We start from the raw sequence: 19,945 nt of genomic DNA on the forward strand, positions 1-19,945 counted from the left end.
GCCCCCTCCTGTTTCCGGTGCCGTCACGGGATAGAGCAGTCGGTGACAGTCCCGAGGGCCCCCGCCCCGCGCCCATGGCCGATCCGGATCGTGAGTCGGGGGCCCTGGTGGGAGGGTCGGGCCGCGCCGGGGCCTGGCTGAGAGCTGCAGGCCCCGGGGCCCGAGGGCGGGAGTGGTGGTGCAGGAGATGGGGGCTGCATGGAGGGGAATGAGGTTCAGGGAGCCGTTGTGATACATATTGCTAGATTGGTGGGTTTCTGGGTCGTGAGGTTTTAAGGGTCCGTTTGCCACGTCCCCTAAGTTACTAATGACAGCGTGTGTCTCACACCTTAGTTGCTAAGGACCCTTGTTACTAGGGACTTAGAATACCGCTGTCCGGGTTGCTAAGGGTACCTGGTTGTTAGTGGGAACTAGAGGGTGCTAGGGGACCCCTGGTGTCCCCTCCTATCTCTTCCTTCCTCTTCTAAACCTACCATCTCGCCCTTCCGTTCCGTTCCCACCACCTCTTCTTGCAAACCCGCCTCCGGGCCCAGTATCCCTTATCTTCTCTTTCTTTCTACATTGTCTTCTGCTTGTAAATCTAACCCTCCCAGCACACACTCACACACTACTGTGTCCTTCCTAACTCCTCCTAAGTCTTCCTTCATGCCCTTATATGCTTTACTTTATTTTTGCTTTTCTAAGCCTTCCTGCCCCAGCCTCTTTGTCCTTCACCAACCGTCTCTCCTCCCAGCACTCTCCACTTTAATAAGATCTGCTTTTCTTCATTTCCCTCCCTCCATCTACTCCCTTTTTATACCCCCACCCCGTATAACTAGGTTGGAGGGTCTTGTTGCCCCTCTCTGCACCCCTACTTGGAAGCCTTTCATTCCCCCTTAACCACTCCCTTCACTGTAACCACGTCTGCTCCCCCTCCTCCCCCAGCCTCTGACCCTGAGGAGACCCAGGCAGGGAAGGTGCAGGAGGCTCAGGTGAGATGGGGACAAGGGTGGAGGGAAGGAGAGAGATGGACTTCCCACACCCCACACGGGGGGGAGGTGGCAGGGGGAGTCAGATACCCCAGGGCCCGCAGCTCACTGCCCCAGCCCCTCACCCCACCTCCCCTTGTGGTTCAGCTCCTGGGGAATGGTGGATTCTGGGGCCTGTCAGAGAAGGGTGTGTGGCCTCAAGCCTCGGCCTGCCCTTGCAAACTTTCCTTCTCCTTGCACACCCCGCCCACCCGCCTACCCTTCTGAACCTTGTTCCCAGTGGGCATGGAAGAGATTTGGTTCCTGAATTCACAGATCTCACAGATGTGTGACTTGACAATGACTCTACTGGTGATCATGAAAGTAGCACAGGGCACTTTGGGGGCGCAGAGTAAACCGTGTGAGATCACACAAGATTCCAGCCAGTCCCTTCTCGGGAAGAATCCACAGACTGATCTCAGAGTCAGACTGAGATACAGCACATGGTAGTCAGTGTAGAGTAGCTTAGGGTTTTCTTAGGCAAGGTGAGAAGTGGTGTCCCAGGCAGAGGGTATACTGGGGGGCATGAAAGAGTGTCATGTGTTCAAGATTCAGGTGGCTGATTACCTATATGGTTAGCATTTACTGAGTATTTAAGCCAACTGGGTACTCTGCTTCATGTTTGACGGGCATCCTAGCATGCGGGGGGCGGGGGGGCTGGGGCAGGCTGGTGCGGGTCTACTATGGTCATTTTATAGCCAAGGAATTGGAAGCTGAATTCTTTAATAACTTGTCCTCTGTCCATTGGCTAGAAGAGCAGAGACAGGTTTGCAACCCTCGGTGCCTTGACACATTGCCTCCCAGACGCTTCACTGGAAGCAGGGGTCACAGAGGCTCCACCATCACCTTCAGCTCCCCCCGAGACCAAATTGCTCCCACGTGCTGGGAAGGGCCCTCGCCTCCTTCCACAGAGCTTCACTGTCTGCAGCCTGAAAGCGTGCCAGCCCACCCACAGACACGAGGTCGCGGTTCACATGTAGGGCAGAGCAGAAGCTGTGACGAGAGCACCCCACAGATGCACGGCTAAGCCACACCAAGGGGACAAGGGCTCCCTGTCAGGCCAGGCTTTTCCCTCGCCTGGCTCCCAAAGCCCGGCCACTGTCAGAGAAAAAAGTCTCATGTGGAAGGACCCTCAATCCCAGAGAGAAAGATCCGAGGGTGTAAATTGCAGCATTGTGCGATACAGCCAAACTGGAAACAGCCCAAACGACTGTCAGTTGATGGGTTAAATGAACTATGAACTGTACAATACAACACTCTGTAGCTGGCGGGTCTGTGATATATTGTTTGGTGGAAAATGCGAGGCGCAGCATTGTACTGTGGGGTGACCCATTTCTGGGGAAATAATGAGTTTTCAGTTCAGTTCAGCCTCTCAGTCGTGTCCAGCTCTTTGCGACCCCATGGACTGCAGCATGCCAGGCTTCCCAGTCCATCACCAACTCAGAGAGAAAAATCTGGAGTAATTACCATTGAACTGTTAATAGTGGCTATCTTGAAGGGGAGGATGGGGTGGGTGGGGTGCAGGGGCGGGGCTGTGGGTGAGGGACTCATGAGGCAAGCGCCTTCAAGTTATACATCGTCTAATGGTCAGAATTTTGTACAGCTTGTAGATACAATCTTAAAGCAAGGAAACCTGGCTTTCCTGGTGGCTCAGACAGTAAAGAATCTGCCTGCAATGCGGGAGACCTGGGTTGGGAAGATCCCCTGGAGAAGGGCATGGCAACCTACTCCAGTATTCTTGCCTGGAGAATGCTATGGACAGAGGAGCCTGGCGGGCTACAGTCCATGGGATTGCAAAGAGTCGGACACGACTGAGGGACTTAACACATTTTTACCCAGTGGTGACTGTGAAAAATCCCAGACTTCTTGGAGCTGGGATCATGGTAAATGCCATAGATGTTTGTGATCAGATGATTAAACTGGGGAAGCCAAAGAGAAAGACCTTTGATGTGGAGGGGAAAGGGTAGACCCAGACAGGTCAACTCACGGAGAGCAGGAGAGTAGATCAGCGATGGAGACTGAGACTGGGAGCTAGGGCAGAGGCTGTGGCAGAGCCTCTAGAGGGACAGGCTGGCCCACATGGAGCCCCGGGGAGGGGACATGCTATGGCAGGAGGGCAGGCGAGGGAGGCAGGAGACATCTGGCAAACACGGGGACAGAAGCCACCCTGAGATAGGGCCCCAGGGGAAGGAGCAGGTTTGGAAGAGATACTGAAGCCAGTTTGGGACACTGTGAGAGTGAAGGGTCTGGGGTCACCCTTAGGGGGAGGCATCCGGGGGCTGCGGAAACCCTGGATCTGGAGACAGGTGGCATCGTCAGAGACCAGGCTGAGACCACTGGCGTGAATTGGGGAGCTGGCCCAGGGAAGGCGGACAGAGACGGGAGGGAGGGCCCAGGACAGAGTCCCAGACCCGCAATTTGGGCACCTGGCGGAGGAGAGGAGTTGATAGAGGAGACAGAAGGGTTGGAAGGGTGGAGTGGGGGGGGCTTTAAGCCAGAGGGCTGACGGCCACAGGGTGAGGACCGAGGCATTTCTACCAGCATTATTGACGTAGGTGAGGCGGGCGGGCTGCGGGGCTGCTGGGCAGGGCAGGGGCCTGGAGGGATATAAAGTGAGGACGTGGACAATGGGAGGTGATGAGAGCAGTAACCAGCACTTCCTGAGCACTTACCACCACCACCGCCCCCAACCAGGGGTATTCTGAGTGCCTCACATGCTAACTCACTTCTCACAGCCCTCCAGGTGGCCTTCCTCTGTCCCCCAAGCTCCACTTGTGAGAGGAGGAGCTCGGAGACTCAGAAAAAAATGCAGTCACCCACAGGAGGCTGCGCTCCTCTTGAGTTGCAGAGTTGGGTTTCCAACACAGGCGGCCTGTCCCAGAGCCCTCACGCACCCCCAGCTCAGTCCCCTCTGCCCTTCACTCCCTCGGGCCCACCCCCCAGCCATAGCTTTTCCCTGGAACCCTGGTGTCATCCCCTCTTCCGCTCCCTAACCCCGCTTCTGGGGCCTCATCACCCCACCTCCACTCCTTCCAGGACTCAGATTCAGACACTGAGGCAGGAGCCACTGGCGGAGAAGCAGAGAGTGAGTATCTGCCTTGGGAGCACGGTTCTGGGGGGTTCTGGAGGGCGGTTTAGGGCAGGGATCCAGGTGTTCACCTCCACCGGGGGTGACATGCAAAGTGTATAAGAACAGATGTGACGCTTCGGAATCCCTGGCTGGGCCAGGCATCCAACCTTTGGTCGTGGGAAGACAGGCGACCCCAGGGCTGGGCAGGGGCACTCGGGTCCTCTGTGTCCCCTTGAACAAACACCTGCCCAACCGCTGTCTCTCTTCTTTTTGGCCAGTGGACTTCCTGCGGAATTTCTTCTCCCAGACTCTGGGCCTGGGCACCCAGAAGGAGCGACTCCTGGATGAACTAACCCTGGAAGGAGTGAGCCGCTACATGCAGAGCGAGCGCTGTGAGTTCCCCGCCCACCCTGGGCCCCTTCCTGCGTGACTCCCCCTCCCTACTTCTTCTCATGACTTCTCAGCCCCAAACCATTCACAGCTTATGTCTGCAAGTCGCAAGAAACCCAACTCAAACTGTCTGGTGCCAAAAAGGAAGTGTGTTGATCCTGTAACTTGATCCTGAAGTGTGGCTGGATTCAGCAGCTTCTATGCTGAGCCCTTTCTCGGCTCTTCTCTGTATTGGGAGCTCCTGGCAGCTGTAAATACAAGTTCCACCAGCCTAGCAGCTCCCAGTGAAAAACAGCATCTTTCTCCCAGTGGTTCAAGCACAAGAGCAGAGATTGGCTCCGATTGGCCCGGCTTGGGTCACAATCCTACCCCCACGAGCCAATCACTGTGTCTCTATTGGTCAGTCTTCTTTATTAGAGTGAAGATGCTAATAATAGGAATTACCTTATAAGATTATGGAATAGACTCTTCCCCCAGGCATCCCCGTGGCTTCCTCCCTTCTCTTTGGGACCGCATGGACTGTAGCCCGCCATGCTCCTCTGGCCATGGGATTCTCTGGGCAAGAATACTGCAGTGGGTTGCCATGCCCTTCTCCAGGGGATCTTCCCGACCCAGGGATCAAACCCTCGTCTCCTGCATTGCAGGCAGACTCTTTACCGTCTGAGCCACCAGGGAAGCCCCAGGATTATGAAGAGGGATTGCATAAATTCATAGATGTGAATGCCTGAAACAGAGCAAGCGTTGCCTAAGTGTTCCCCGTGAGGATTCTTACAGGAGGCTTGTTCCGGGTGTGGTGTAGAGATCTTTTTACCGGGTCACCGGGTGATTTATATTTCTTGCCTCAAGTTGAGGTCACCAGAGTCTGAGAAACCGAGCCCTAAGCAGTCCTTGACTAGAACAATCGACCCTTTGAGGGTCCTGAACAGCCTTTTGTTGAGGTCGTCTCCTCCAATTTCCCTGTCCTCCAGCTGCTGCCACCTCTCCTCAGGCAGCCAGGCCGGACGCCCTGAGCCCCCCTCTCCTGGAGCGGCGGCCTTCGGCCATCTCCTGCCTTTGTTGTTGTCGTTTGGTCAAATCATGTCCTACTCTTTTGCGATGCCATGGACTGTAGCCCGCCAGGTTCCTCTGTCCATAGGATTTCCCAGGCAAGAATATTGTAATCAGTTGCCCTTTCCTTCTCCAGGGGATCTTCCTGACCCAGGGATCGAACCCGCATCTCCTGCATTGGCAGGTGGATTCTTTACCACGGAGCCACTCAGGAAGCCCCATCTTCTGGCTTGGGTGGGCCCCAAAGAGAATACAGGCTGTGGCTACAAAGCTTACGTTCCATCCCTCCTCCTGCACCTGGGTTTTAGAATAATTGATGGTGCCTGTGAGGGGATAATAATAAACAATAACAATGAATTGGGCTCTCACCTTTTGCCAGGCACTGGGCTACGCACTTGACAGGCATCCCCTGATAGGATCTTCACAGGAGACCTGTGAGGAGTCAGCTGGGCAGAGGAGGAAACTGAGACACAGAGAGGTTGTAAGCTGGTATGGGGTTACCCAGCTGGCGACAGGCAGAGTCAGGGCTCCTGAATCTAGAGTGCACACTCACTCCCTTCCACTGGGTCCGCTGTGTCCGATGGCATCCTGACACCCCAGAGGCCGTCACACTCGTGTTTGTCCATCAGTCGACTGGCGGATGCCAAGGGTGCTGCACGGCAGGGCTGCCAGCCAGCCACCAAAGAGGCAGTCAGGCTATTCCTACACAGCCCTGCGTGCCTGTGAAATGATTCCACCCCTCCCCTCCCACATCTTCCCATCTTTTCCAAAAGCTGGTGACATTGGAGGAACAAAGTGCTTATAGGGATATGAATCATGGGTCTGAAGAAGGTGAGTACTAGTGTCTCGAAGAATCATTAATGCTAGGCATTGATCTCAGCTTCACAGGAGAGAATTCCTTCTCTCAACAGCCCCCATGAGGCCAGTATAGTGATTGTGCCCATTTTACAGAGCAGGAAGCTAAAGCCCAGCGTGGTGATCTGAACCAAGACCCACTCCCGCCCCATCGCACCCCCCACAACCCTGCTGGTGCACAGGAAGGCCAGGATTGGAAGCCCTTATCCACTCTGCTGCTCACTGGGTGTGAGCTGAGAATGGCCCAGCTTGGATCCTCACTTGAAAATTATCGACTTCTGGTGGTTAACATGCATTTGATTATGAGGGGAAGGAATAGGATGGAGGAATGTGTATCATATGCTGGAAATAGATGGCTGTCCAATATTGTGTCCAGAAGATAAAGAGGTGGCCAGAGATTATTTTTCACAATAACCTGCAGCACTTCCGGGGTAACACACCCTCCCGGCCCTCTCCCTAAGATCTACCTCTCACTAAGATCTCCTGTGTTTGTCTAGATCTAGCTAGGAGGAGAAATTTCTCTCCAAGCGGCCTTTTCATGAATCTTACTACACTGGTGTAATCTTAACCAATGGATTCTTTGACTCCATGCTGGCTCTTCCATCAGTCAACTGTATGACCCCTTCCCCTGTCTAAGCCTCAGTTTCCTCATCTGTAAAATGGGAGTGTTAACACCACCCACCTTGAGATGGCTGGGAGAGCCATTCAGGGATCTGAAGTGCTCACCGCAGGGCCTGGCACAGAGTAAATGGCTTCAGGGACTGTGATAGGTGAAATTACTTAAAGGCAAGAACGGGAAGGGGAAACATTGCTCTTTTTTTTAAAATCTTTACTGTTTTAATCATGACATTCAGTCTATGACGATATATCTGATTATTAGACAGCAGTGCCACTAATAAGTTTTTTAAGTTGTCAAAAATCAATTGCAAACATCAATTCAGTACTTAATTTATGGCAAAGACAACTCTCTTAAGATAAATGGTTCATATTTTGGAGCAATGTTTGATGTTCAAAACAACAGTAAACAAATGTAAGTTGAAAAAGAGAAAAACACACACTGCCTGAACTCTCCTCCTCCAGGTCGCAGGGTCATCTGTTTGGTGGGAGCTGGAATCTCCACTTGTAAGTGCTCCCTCCCCCAAAAGCCACTCCCTGGTTGGGGCACCCCTACAAGGACCTGGGGAGGAGCTGTGTTGGGGGGTATGAAAGAAAAGGGGCCAGAGTCCCTTACTGATTACCCCTCCTCCCCCAGCTGCGGGCATCCCTGACTTCCGCTCCCCAAACACGGGCCTCTACGCCAACCTGGAGAAATACCGTCTTCCCTACCCGGAGGCCATCTTTGAAATCAGCTACTTCAAGGTGCATGTCACATGGGGAGGAAGGTCTGTAGTGATGGGGGGTGGATGGGGCCTCCTAGCTCCTGCTCGCATCTCACCAGGGGCATCTGGGTGCCCACCTGCCCTCCGGCTCTCTCTCCCACAGAAACATCCAGAGCCCTTCTTTGCCCTCGCCAAGGAACTCTATCCTGGGCAGTTCAAGGTGAGCTCTTTTTTGTGGAAGTGGGGACAGGAAAAATTGGGGGCCAGCAGGCATGGGAAGGACCCCTTCAGGGCCCTTTATACAAATATCCTACAGCTATTAAATACATGGGCCCTGGTGGCCTAATTGTTAGGATTCCAGGTTTTCACTGCCATGGCCCAGGTTCAATCCCTGGTCAAGAAACAGATCCTGCAAGCCTTGAAGCATAGTTAAAAAAAAAACAAAAGAAACAGCATGGGCTTTGGGCCCAGACTGCCTGAGTCCAACTCCTGGTCTCTCATTTCCTGCTCTTGTGTCCTTGAACCTCAGTTTTCCCATCTGTAAAATGGAGCAGGTAATAGTCCATGAAAAGAAATGCTGTGAGGCTTACGTGAACTGATGATACATGTAAGAGCCCAGACTCTGTAGCCAGGCTGCTTCTGTGCCAACCCCAACTCCACAGTTCATGTGACTTTGGCCAGACAGTCACCCTCCCCGAGCCGTAGTTCCCCCACCTGTGAAATGGGGATAATGAAGGTCTGTGCCTCATGGTGTGAAGATCCCATGAGGAGAAACAGGTCTGGAACAGTTCCTGGCACAGGGTGGTGCGCAGTCAGCATTGCCGTGCTTGCTTCCCTCCAGCCCACCATCTGCCACTACTTCATCCGCCTGCTGAAGGAGAAAGGACTGCTCCTGCGCTGCTATACACAGGTAGGCAGAACCTCGGGCATCCTGGGAGGAAGAGGGCAGGCAGGAGGGGTCAAGAGCTCAGGCTGCAGCCTCTCTGTTGTGTGACTTGCAGTGAGTCATGTCCCCTCTCTCAGCCTTGGTTTCCCTTTCTATGAAACAGAGGCCAGGGACTTCACTGGCAATCCAGAGGTTACGACTCCACGCTTCCAATGCAGGGGGCACAGGTTTGATCCCTGTTCAGGGAACAAGGATTCCACATGCCACACAGGATGGGTGAAAAAAAAAGCAGAGGTCAGAACTACTTCACCCTCTCAGGCCTGTGGTAACGTGGCAGTGACCTCCCTCAGGGCCACCCCATGAGTATTGAGAAAGGACCCCTTCTCTGAGCAGACACCTTTGGCACCATATTTTTTTTGGGTTTTCCATCAGATGATCTGAAGTGACTTGGTCTAGCATGATCAGTGAAGTGTAAGTGTTAGTCGTTCAATCGTGTCTGACTCTTTGTGACCTCATGGACTGTAGCCCACCAGGCTCCTCTGTCCATGGGATTTCTCAGGCAAGAATGCTGGAGTGGGTTGCCATTTCCTTCTCCAGGGGATCGTCCCCATCCAGGGATTGAACCCAGGTCTCCCACGTTGCAGGCAGATTCTTTACCATCTGAGCCATCAGGGAAGCCCAACACGATCGCTGCACCCTGACAATTTTCCAGTTGGTGGCTATACAGTCTTAAGAAAGGGGCACCTACTTATAATTTGCACAAAGGCCTTGTGCGGGCCATGGGGCCACAGCTCATGTATGTCAGGCACTTACCTGAGGGCCTCACCCAGAGGTCCTCAGGTAAGGACAGCTCACATTCTTGGCTTCCTAGTTGGTGAGACTTTTGGGGTCTCGCACACCCAATAGTGACAAGTGTGCCTCTACTTTTGTTTTATAAATACGTATTGAATTACATGACCTACTAGAGCAGTGATACCATGCCTGCTCTAATTCATATCTCAGAACCCAAAATTATAAAATAGAGAACCCATGGATAGAAGTAGGTGTTCTATTATTTTCTTTCTAGCCTGGCAATCTGGAGCCTGCAGCCTCAGAATCTGCCACCAGGGGGAGGATGAAATCTTTTTTCAGGTCCAGAATTCTCAGAGGAGGGCAGGTACTCCTGTCTAGGGCCAGTGGGAGTTGGTGGGGAGCCCCCAGGTCAGGATAGACTTGACCTTTTATCCATGGAATGCGTTCAGACATGATATAAACAGCTCACCTGAAGCCAAGCACTTTCTGTGTGTGATTTCATGAAATCTTCACCATGGCCCTGCTGTCAATCCTGTTCATCAGCTTCTGTCCCAGTGTTTACTGAGTGCCAACCAGTGCCAGGCCCTGCAAGCAGTAGACAGAGGGAGCAGACATCCCTGCCCTCCTGGAGCTGACACTCTAGGGTAGGGAGGGACAGTGGACGAGAAGGATGAGTCGAGTATCTAGTCTGTCTAATGCTGAGACGTCTACGGAGCACTGGGCTGAGCAGGAAAGGGGAATCAGAAGTTCTTTGTGTGCTTGGAAGAGGGGTGCTGTTGTGAACAATAAGTCAGGGAAGGCCTTTTGGAAAAAAGAGACATTTAAACAAAGACCTGTAGGAGGGGAGGGAGGGAGCCATGGGATCATCTCAGGGAGAGAGGCAAAGGGAACAGCCAGTGCAAAGGCCCTGAGGTGAGGCTGCACTTGGCATGTTCACATAGCTCCATCTGAGTGAGCGAGGAGGACAGTAGTAGGAAAGGACAGAGGAGATGAGGTCAGGGAGGTGACAGGCTGACCATGTGGGCATTTGGGGGCCACCGGGAGAGCTTTGTCCTTTCCCTGGTGGGAGATGGAACCACAGGAGGGCTCTGGGCAGGGCCAAGATGTGATCTTCCCCAGGTATTCACAGGGTCCCTCTAGCTGCATGTGGAAGGCAAACTGTGGGAGGGAGCAGTGGGGGTAGGGGTGGGTACAGAGACCAAGGAGGGGGCTGCAGTGATGCTCCACGCAGGAGAGGATGGAGGCTGGGCCAGGGAGGGGGCTGTCCAAGGGGAGAAGTGGGTGACTTGTGAACCCGTTTTGAAGGTGGAGCCAACAGGACTTGCTGTTGGATTGAATGTGAAACGGTTCTTGAGAGAAGGAGAGGAGTCAGGGATGGTCGGAATCTCAGCCTGAGCACCTGCTGTCTTTTACTGAGATGGTGGGATGTGCAGGAGTTGGGGGCAGAGGAGGAGTTTGGTTGAAAGCACATCGTGGTTAAGATGCCCATTAGACAGCCATATGGAGCAGTAGGCAGACAGACAGCCAGATACTAAGGCATCTGGACTCGAGCTGGAGAGCAAGAGAGACCAGATCTCAGGGGTCCCAGCACGAGAAACCCAGGCCCAGGACCACGTGGTTCATCCCAGATGCTCAGAGGGCTGACTCCCCAGCTGCATATGAGGCACCTCCCTCCCCTGCCCCAAACCACGAAAGCACACCAGCTGCAGGGTATTTTTACATGAAAGCCAACATGAATATGTTCTGGGGTCAGTGTGAAATGTGGTGGCATTTCCCCTTACTTATAATAATTCACACACAGATTTAAGTCTACATATATACTCACACTGGCGCATTACATTACACACAGGTGGGAACATTTTTCCACTCTCATGTTTCATGAAACCATTGTTTTTTTCAACTCCTCCTCACCCTCTTCTTCAACCTCAGCCACTTTTTGAGTGACTGACCCAGTTTTCTGGAACGCGCTGTCTTCACATCTTCCTGAATTGTGACGATGCAGCACTTTTGAAGCGATGCTATTTTTATCTCAAGACACAAGTATCCATTCAAACAGAAGAACAGTTGTCTCCTTCAGTCAAGTCACTGTGATCTCCACTCTTTTAAATCTATATCTGTGGCATTTACATTATACATTGGATTCATACTCAGCTTTCTTTCCCTTAAGCCCTTATCTAGAAGACCCTTCCTTATACTCAGCCACATAGCAGCTTCATGCTTTTTATTAATTAAAAAAAAATTCCCATTTATAGGGGAGAAGTCTATTTTTTTTTTTGGCTGTGCTGGGTCTTCGTTGCTGCACAGGCTTTTCTCTAGTTGCAGCAAGCAGGGGCTGCTCTCTAGTTGCAGTGCATAGGCTTCTCACTGCAGTGACTTCTGTTGTGGAGCACAGACTTCAGGGGCTTCTTATGGGCTTCAGTAGTTGCTCAGTTGTCCCTAGTTGTCCCTCAGCATGTGAGATTTCCTGGACCAGGGATCACACTCACGTCTCCTGCATCAGACACGAATTTCTTAACACTGAGCCACCAGAGAAGCCTGCTTCATGCTGTTTAAAAGCATGTCAGTCAGAGACGTGATGTCTTGAAACCGAAAGTGAGCTACAGTTTGACAATCAAAAGAGATTACAGATAAAAACTCAGACTTCGGGCTCCTCTTGCAGATCTGGAAGAGCTGGCTGCACCCCGGGTGACTTTCTGGGGGTGGTGGAGGGGAAAGCAGTTGACTAGAGCCGAGCAGCCCACTTCCTCACCACACCCTGTTCCCTGCCTGGCACTGAGGCCAAACATCAGCTGTTCTGTGTCTCCATGCGGTCATTGCTGCTTGCCCTTTATACTGAGCATCTTGGGCCATATTCCCCAGCCCCAGCTTCTCTCCCCGGGGGCCACTACTCTTGCCTGCTTCTTGGGTTTCCTTTTAAAATAGTCCACACTTTGGCAACCAAACACACAAATTCATACGTTGATGTTTTCCGTATCTTGTACACAGGGCCTTCTAACATCTTGGAGAGATTCCTTCATACCAGTACATATGGGTCAGCCACATCATTTTTGTTTTTAAAGATAGATTTTTTTTAAAAAGATATATTTGTTTGCTTTTTGGCTGCGCTGAGTCTTTATCACTATGTGCGGGCTTTCTCTAGTTGCCATGAGCGGGGGCTACTCTTCATTGGTTGCGCACTAGTTGAAGAGTGCATGCTTGGTGGACTCTTCATTATGGTGCCAAGGCTTCTCAGGGTGGTGGCTTCAGTAGTTGTGTTGCATGGGCTTAGTTGCTCCAAGGCATGTGGAATCTTCCCAGCCCAGGGATCAAACTCATGTCCCCTGCATTGGCAGGCAGATTCTTAACCACTAGAACACCCAGGAAGTCTGGGCACATTCTTTTTTCTTTTTGGCTGTGCTCGCAGCTTGCAAGATCTTAGTTCCCCAACCAGGGATTGAACCCAGGCCATGGCAGTGAAAGGACCGAGTCCTAACCACTGGACTACCAGGGAACTCCCCAGCCACACTTGTTTTTGTTTATTTGTGGGTGCCCCATCGGAAGTGGCATCAAGGGACATCCCTGGTGGTCCAGTGGCTGACTCCAAGCTCCAACTGCAGGGATCCCAGGTTCCGTCCCTGGTCAGGGAACAAAATCCTGCATGCCGCAACCAAAGATCCTGATGCAGCAACGAAGATCAAAGATCCCTCGTGCCACAACCTGGTGCAGCCCAATAAATAATTTTTTTTAAGTGGCATCAAAAGGTAACACAGAGGCACATAGGTAGTCCTTTGACGTGCCATTTAGTTATTTGCATGAGTAGTAGTGAGTAGGGTTAGTTGCTCAGTCATGTGCAACTCTTTGCGACCCCATGCACGGACCATAGCCCACCAGGCTCCTCTGTCCATGGGATTCTCCAGGCAAGAATACTGGAGTGGGTTGCCATTCCTTTCTCAAGGGGAATCTTCCCCACCCAGCCACCAAACTCAGGTCTCCCTCCTTCTTTACCATCGGAGCACCAGGGAAGCCAAGTTATTTGCATACACACTGCTTACTTGCATGTGAGGAAGTCGGTAAACTAAGTCCAGGAACAAAGGCAAAACTAGCATTTCTAGTAGGCTAGAGCAAGGGAAAACCACAGAAAGTCTGGAAATAGAGACTCTTGTCTGCATATTTTGGGGATAAACTGATGGCTGACTGGAAACAGAGAGGGCAGTTGGAAATGGAATTGGTGGTTCGTGGAGTCTCCAGGAAACCTTGTTGGGTCAGCTGTGGGCTGCATGTGCCTGGCCATCTCTGTAACATCCGTTAGGTCCTCCAGAAGCACCTGCCTCAGTGGCATTCCTTGTGGGCAAACAAAAGCTGCTCTAAAGTGGCTGGAGAAAGCACAATTGTGAAAGAGACAAATATCCTTGTGTTTTGACTAAGGAAAGTAATTCTGTCTGAAAAGAATACAAGTTAATATACTATCTATGCAGCAGATCACAGTAAGAAACCTGATTGTTAAATAGGAAAACTGTAATTAAAACTCAAAAAACCCTCCTGATTCATTGATTTGTGTTAATGTCTGGCCAAGCCTGCCACAGACAGCTGTGCAGGTTGGGTACTGCACGAGGATGCCATATTTGAGAGGGCTGTGTTTACAGTAGAGACATTGAAGATTGGTACATTTATTTCACGAAATTTCTGGCTGGTGCCACTAGAGTGTTTGATTCTAACAGAACAAATTTTCTGCAAAAGGGAAGCAAAATGGCATGATTTTGCAGAAAAACACCAGGGCTGGTTGGTGGCAGTGGCCTGGGTTCATAGGCATTTGAATTTGGGCCCCTGCCTTGAAGCATCCATGACTTACTTTTCAGAGGCACCATCAGGGGGAACCAAAGAGTTTTAGACACACCCCTGCCCCTTGCTTCTCCCTTCCTCTCTTCTCACTCTATCCCACTTGCCTTTCTCAGCTGCAGTCCCCTGCTCTGTCTTCTGACCCCTGGGAGGGGAAGGTGGTTCATTCCTGACCCTCTCCCCTCCATGTCTCCCTCCAGAACATAGACACCCTGGAGCGAGTGGCTGGGCTGGAGCCCGAAGACCTGGTGGAGGCCCACGGCACCTTCTACACATCCCACTGCATCAGCTCAGGCTGCCGGCAGGAGTACTCGCTAAGCTGGATGAAAGGTGAGGGGCTGGAGGTTACCCCCGAGGGCAGGCTTCCCATCCCCTGTCTGCTCCTCAGCTCCAGGGACAGGGTTTCCATACACAGACACCAGCTATGTCCTACACAGCTCTGCAGCTCTTCCTTTCTCTCTCTCTTTTTTTTTTTAAACTTATTTTATTATTTATTTGGCTGTGTCAGGTCTCAGTTGGGGCACGCAGCATCTTTGATCTTTATTATAGCATGCGGGATCTTTAGTTGGGGCATGTGGAATCTAGTTCCCTGACCAAGGATTGAACCCAGGCCCCCTGCATTGGGAGTGCAGAGTCTTAGCCACTGGACTGCCAGGAAGTCCCTGCAGCTCTTTTTAGCAGGTAATGATATGAGGTGGCTGTGGGGGTCCTCTGCTCCCAACCCCACCTCATAGCCAGGGTATAATGGATGCAGGCTGCAGACACAGAGATGTGTGTTAGCATACCAGCCTCCACATGGTCATCCAGCCTGTTGCGTGAGGTCATGAAACCCTAGCCCTTTGCCCTTTGGGTGCTCTGACCCCTTCTTACATGAGGGCCTCATCCAGGCCAACACAACTACATTCTAAGAAGAGCAGAAGCATCTAAGAGAACTTTCTGTGGTGAGGGGCATGTTCTATATATATCTTCACTGTCCAGCATAACAGCCATCTGCTCCATGGGGCAGTTGAGCTCTTATAATGTGGCTAATGTGACCAAGAAACTGAATTTCTAACTTTCTTCAGCTTGTATTAATTAAAATGTAAAAGCCACATGTGGCTTTAACCACCATATTGGACAGCACTGCCCCAGAGACACAGGGTTCAACCAGCCCATTAGCCAGATTCAGGTGAGCAGAGTCCATGACATGTGAAGCTGGGCGCAGCCCTGGTATGAAGGCTGAGTGGGGGCTGTCCCTAAGGGAAGAGACTCCAGGGCTTGCTAAAGTCATTGTCCCTGTTCATGTAAGGGCAGAGTGTCCAAAAAGAGAAGAAGAAGAAAAAAAAACCAAAAAAACACCCAGTCAATCCACATTTCTAGAATGCCAGTGAGAGATGATTTCTGATATCCATTGTGCTAATTAAGAAGCCACTTATTTCATCCATGCAAACCCATTTCTGACCTTCTTTATGCTGATTTCACAAAGCCTCTGGTGTCCATGTGGGACAAGGACAGCTGCAGTGCTGATAGTAGGGCTTTTGGAGTGTAGCCCTTCTGACAAAATGCCAGCTGACCGCCCCTGAGGCAAGGGTTCCTGAATAGCCCAAGTGCAAGCAGCTGGGGGTCATGTACAATTAACATAACCCCATTATGTGTCCCCTGCAGCAGTAACACAAGCATCACCCACAAAATATCATGAGCTGTCAATGCAGAAATATTTTAAAGTAAATGGCAGACCTTAACACAGTGCTCTATAAATATTTGTTGAAGGAATGAGTGACTATGTGAATGAACAAGCTAGGATTCTGTGGATTGCAAGTGACAGAGGCCTTTACAGCTTTGATCAATAAGCAATGAGGAGGAGGATTGTCATAGCATGGTGTGTGTGTTGGGGGGAGGGGGTCTGTCACCGAGCCTAAGAGTGGGAAGCACCTGGACCTAAGGTTTTGTCCCCATCCCAGGATTAGCTGCATAATTCTTTCCTCTCTGCCACTGACCTAGCACCCACCAGGTCTCTCTGACCTGACCTGTGATGGCAGTAGGGCTGCCCTCGAGGACCCACGGGAAGGGCTTCCCCGGTGGCTCAGTGGTAAAGAATCCACCTGCCAGTGCAGGAGACATAGGTTTGATCTCTGATCCGGGAAGATCCCACATGCTGTGGAGCAACTAAGCCCACGTGTGCGCCGCAACTATTGAGCCTGTGCTCTAGAGTCCGGCAGCCTCAATTACTGAAGCCCACACGCCCTAGAACCCATGCTCCCAAACAAGAAAAGCCACCTCAGTGAGAAGCTCGTGCACCACAACTAGAGAGTAGCCCTCACTCACCAAAACTAGAGAAAAGCCCGTATAGACCCAGCACAACCAAAAACAAATAAATTAAAAAAAAAAAAAGACCCGTGGGAAGAACTTCACTCCCAAGTCCAGATTCCACAAGTTGGGGGTTGGTGGAACCCAGTTGCCCCTTTTGGGGACAAATGTCTGCTTATTTGTTTGTTCTTTCATGTAATAGCTGTAGACTGGTGCTGGGAGGAGGTCCTTCCTGGGCAGGACAAACGTCCCAGGAGGCTCCCGCGTGACTGAGATGTGTTCGTATTGACAATGAAGGGGGTGGCGTGGGCAGGCTGCAGCCCCAACCCAGAGCCTCTTACCTCCTCCTCTTCCTCCCCTTCCCCACGCCCAGAGAAGATCTTCTCCGAGGTGACTCCCAAGTGTGAGAAATGTCAGAGCGTGGTGAAGCCTGGTGAGCCTTGGGGCCTGGGACCGACTGAGGTAGAACTGGGCTGGGACCCCGCGCACCCGCTAACCCCTTCCCAAGAAGGCCACGCTCCCCATCCATCCACCCCACCCTGGTCACCCTCTCTCCCTGACTAGGGGAGGGGGTGTCATAGCCCCCTGGCCCATTTCCCACTGCCCCGTCCACACTCCCACCCCAGCCCTGGGGTCCGCCTTCTGCTCCTGCCCGTTCTCTCTCCCCCTCCCTGTCTCTGTCCCCTGCTTTTTCACCATCTCTTTCTGTCCCCGTGTCTGTCTGTCCATCTGCCTCCCCTTCAGATATCGTGTTCTTCGGCGAGAACCTCCCAGCACGTTTCTTCTCCTGCATGCAGTCAGTAAGTGTCCCGGCCATCCCGTCTTGGCCCACATGGGGGCAGCCTAGGTCCTGCCCTGAGGCAGGTGGCTTCCCCAAGTAGCTGCGGGTGGGCTTGCCATGGAGGGCGGGGGCCAGCAGCTGACCTCACTGGCCGCTCCCGCTTCGTAGGACTTCCTGAAGGTGGACCTCCTTATCATCATGGGCACCTCCCTGCAGGTGCAGCCCTTCGCGTCCCTCATCGGCAAGTAGGTGGGGGGCTGGGGCTGGGGGGGGCTGCTGGGGGGGGCGGGGGAGCCGCGACAGGCCCTCACCACTCAGCTCACCACCCCCCAGGGCGCCTCTGTCCACCCCGCGCCTACTCATCAACAAGGAGAAGACTGGCCAGGTGAGTCCTCTTCGTCCTACCACGCCACCCCCACACACGGGCCCCACATCACCTCCCCCAGACCCCCCGGGAACCAGGGGACAGGTCTCAGGAAGTCCAATACTCTGGACCCAATACTCTGGACCCCTCAGCTCAGACCTGGGGGTCTTGGAATCCTCAGGGGTCAGGTTCCAGGCTACCCCGACTCCAGGGTTCCACAGGCCTCTGGGTCAGTCACCCTTTTTATCTTATTTTTTGTCTGTGGTAGGCCTGCGTTGCTGTACTTAGGCTCTCTCTAGTTGGGGCGAGCAGGGGCTACTCTAGTTACAGTGCATGGCGGGCTTCTCATTGCAGTGGCTTCTCTTGTTGCAGAGCACAGCCTCTAGGGTACGGGCTCAGTAGTTGGGGTACATGGGCTTAGTCACGCCACAGCATGTGGGATCTTCCCAGACCAGGAATGGAACCTATGTCCCCTACATTGGCAGGCAGATTCTTAACCACTGGACCGCCAGGGCAGTCCCATTCGCCCTTTTGAGGAGATGATAGAACCCCAGCTCAAAGCAACTTAAGCCAAAACAGGAACTTTGGCCTTCCTGTGACTGAAGAGTCTGGGCTCGCTGGTCCCCAGGCCGGCAGTAGCGCCATCAGGAGTCACCGTGCCGTCTCTCAGCTCTCATTTCAAACTGAGGTGACCTCTGTCCTAGGCAGGGGCTCCCTCCCAGGGACAGCTGTTTCCTCCAGCAGGCAAAAAACATACCGTGTGGCAGACGCTGTGCTCAGCATTTTCTCTGTATTAACCCACTGACAGTATCATCCTAGGAGTGGGTGTGGTGATTACCCCCACTCTGCAGAGAAGGAAACTGAGGTTCAGAGAGGCCAGGCCACTTGAGTGAAGTCACAGAGCTGGGATTCAAACCCAGGCCCCCTGGCTCGGGAGTCTGTGCTCTTAGCTCCCCCTCCCCCACAGACTGACCCTTTCCTTGGGATGATGATGGCCCTCGGAGGAGGCATGGACTTCGACTCCAAGAAGGCCTACAGGTGAGGCCCGGGCCTGCAGCAGGGTGGGGTGGAGCCTGGGAGGGACAGGGCCCAGGTGGGAGGGAAGGCATGGAGGCAAAGGACAGGCAGAGCCACGGGTGCTAGGACAAGCCTGGGAGCTTTGACTCTTCCCTCACCCTCAGGGACGTGGCCTGGCTGGGCGACTGCGACCAGGGCTGCCTGGCCCTTGCCGACCTCCTCGGATGGAAGGTGAGGAGCTATCACCCCAGCTCACCCCGAGCCCAGTCCTTGGATCCCCCTCCCACAGGTCCTCCGACCCAGTGACACATGATGACCTCTGACCTGTGTGAACTTTGCCCCCTGCAGAAGGAGCTGGAGGACCTTGTTCGGAAGGAGCATGCCAGCATAGATGCCCAGTCGGGGTCGGGGGCCTCCAACCCCACTACTTCAGCTTCCCCCAGGAATTCTCCACCACCTACCACCAAGGAGAAGGCCAAGACCACTGAGGGAGAGAAACCCCAGTGACCACTGGGTCTCCCAGGCAGGACACCCAGCCTTGGGACAGCTGAGCCCCAACCAGCCCTGCCCCTCCTCTAACTTACAGCTCTTTTCTGGGGAGCTCAGAATATTTCCTCAATGTATTAACTATTCCCTCCCCAAACTGGTGTCCCAGCACCCCTGACCTCAGCAAATCTCTAACATTCTTGGGGGCAGAGGCTTGGGCAGCCTTTCTCTAACAGCCCACAGCCTCTAAACACCCCTACGGCCGAGGATCAGCCCCCCCTAATCTCTAACTGCTCAGAGGGCCAGGGGTACCTCCAAACTGCTAACTGTCCCAGGACAAGAGCCCCAGGGCCCACACGCTCTCTACTGCTCCCAAGGGTCCGTGGCCAAGTAGATGAAACCTAACTTACCCTGGGTTGGGGGGGTTGTGCCCTGCACGCACCCAGTCGGGAGAGCCAAGCCTCAAGGCCTCCCAGGCCTCTGCCTCCAACTCTGAAAGTGGGTGCTAGGCCCCCTCTCTTGGGTCCCACTTCCCATGCAGGGGTGGGCAGATGGTGTTGCTTATTAGAGACGAATTAAAAACAAAAAACAACTAACGATTAGCTGTCTGGCCTCGCTGTTCTTTCCTGGGGCCCAGAGGGAAGCTGCTGGAGGAAGGGGGTTAGATCTCTGGCCGCTAAGGAAACCATCATGAGAAACAGAGTGAAGGGTGCTGCAAGGTGCCGAGAGCGGACTCCCGGGGCCGTGGGAGCCTCGCGTCGTGGCTGTTACCCCTGGACTCCCAGACACCTGCCAGAGTCCCTTCCTCCAAAGCCGGGTCACCTAAGACC

General features: G+C 53.0%; 1 protein-coding gene across 6 annotated transcripts; it reads left to right on the forward strand.

The window, feature by feature from the left end:
* Nucleotides 1-32: 32 nt before the first annotated feature.
* On the forward strand, nucleotides 33-19,711 carry SIRT2 (sirtuin 2). Of its 6 annotated transcripts, XR_014060947.1 has the most exons (17): nucleotides 33-90; nucleotides 925-971; nucleotides 4,044-4,092; nucleotides 4,356-4,469; nucleotides 7,450-7,491; nucleotides 7,622-7,728; nucleotides 7,852-7,908; nucleotides 8,530-8,598; nucleotides 14,382-14,511; nucleotides 16,841-16,900; nucleotides 17,212-17,267; nucleotides 17,417-17,493; nucleotides 17,582-17,633; nucleotides 18,580-18,650; nucleotides 18,794-18,860; nucleotides 18,978-19,311; nucleotides 19,607-19,711. XR_014060947.1 is itself a non-coding variant. In XM_081516487.1 (16 exons), the coding sequence occupies exons 1-16, from the start codon at nucleotides 75-77 to the stop codon at nucleotides 19,134-19,136; spliced, it is 1,173 nt and encodes a 390-aa protein (XP_081372613.1). In that variant the 5' UTR covers nucleotides 33-74; the 3' UTR covers nucleotides 19,137-19,711. The 6 variants fall into 6 exon arrangements, 3 of the variants coding, with proteins under 3 accessions (XP_081372613.1, XP_081372615.1, XP_081372614.1); XR_014060949.1 differs by having other exon boundaries at nucleotides 18,580-18,673; nucleotides 18,770-18,860; nucleotides 18,978-19,711; XR_014060948.1 differs by lacking the exon at nucleotides 925-971.
* Nucleotides 19,712-19,945: the final 234 nt, after the last annotated feature.

This window comes from Giraffa tippelskirchi, chromosome 7 (assembly GCF_054371585.1).
Source record: "Giraffa tippelskirchi isolate mGirTip1 chromosome 7, T2T-mGirTip1v1.2.pri, whole genome shotgun sequence".
In the NCBI taxonomy this organism is placed as follows: domain Eukaryota; kingdom Metazoa; phylum Chordata; class Mammalia; order Artiodactyla; family Giraffidae; genus Giraffa; species Giraffa tippelskirchi.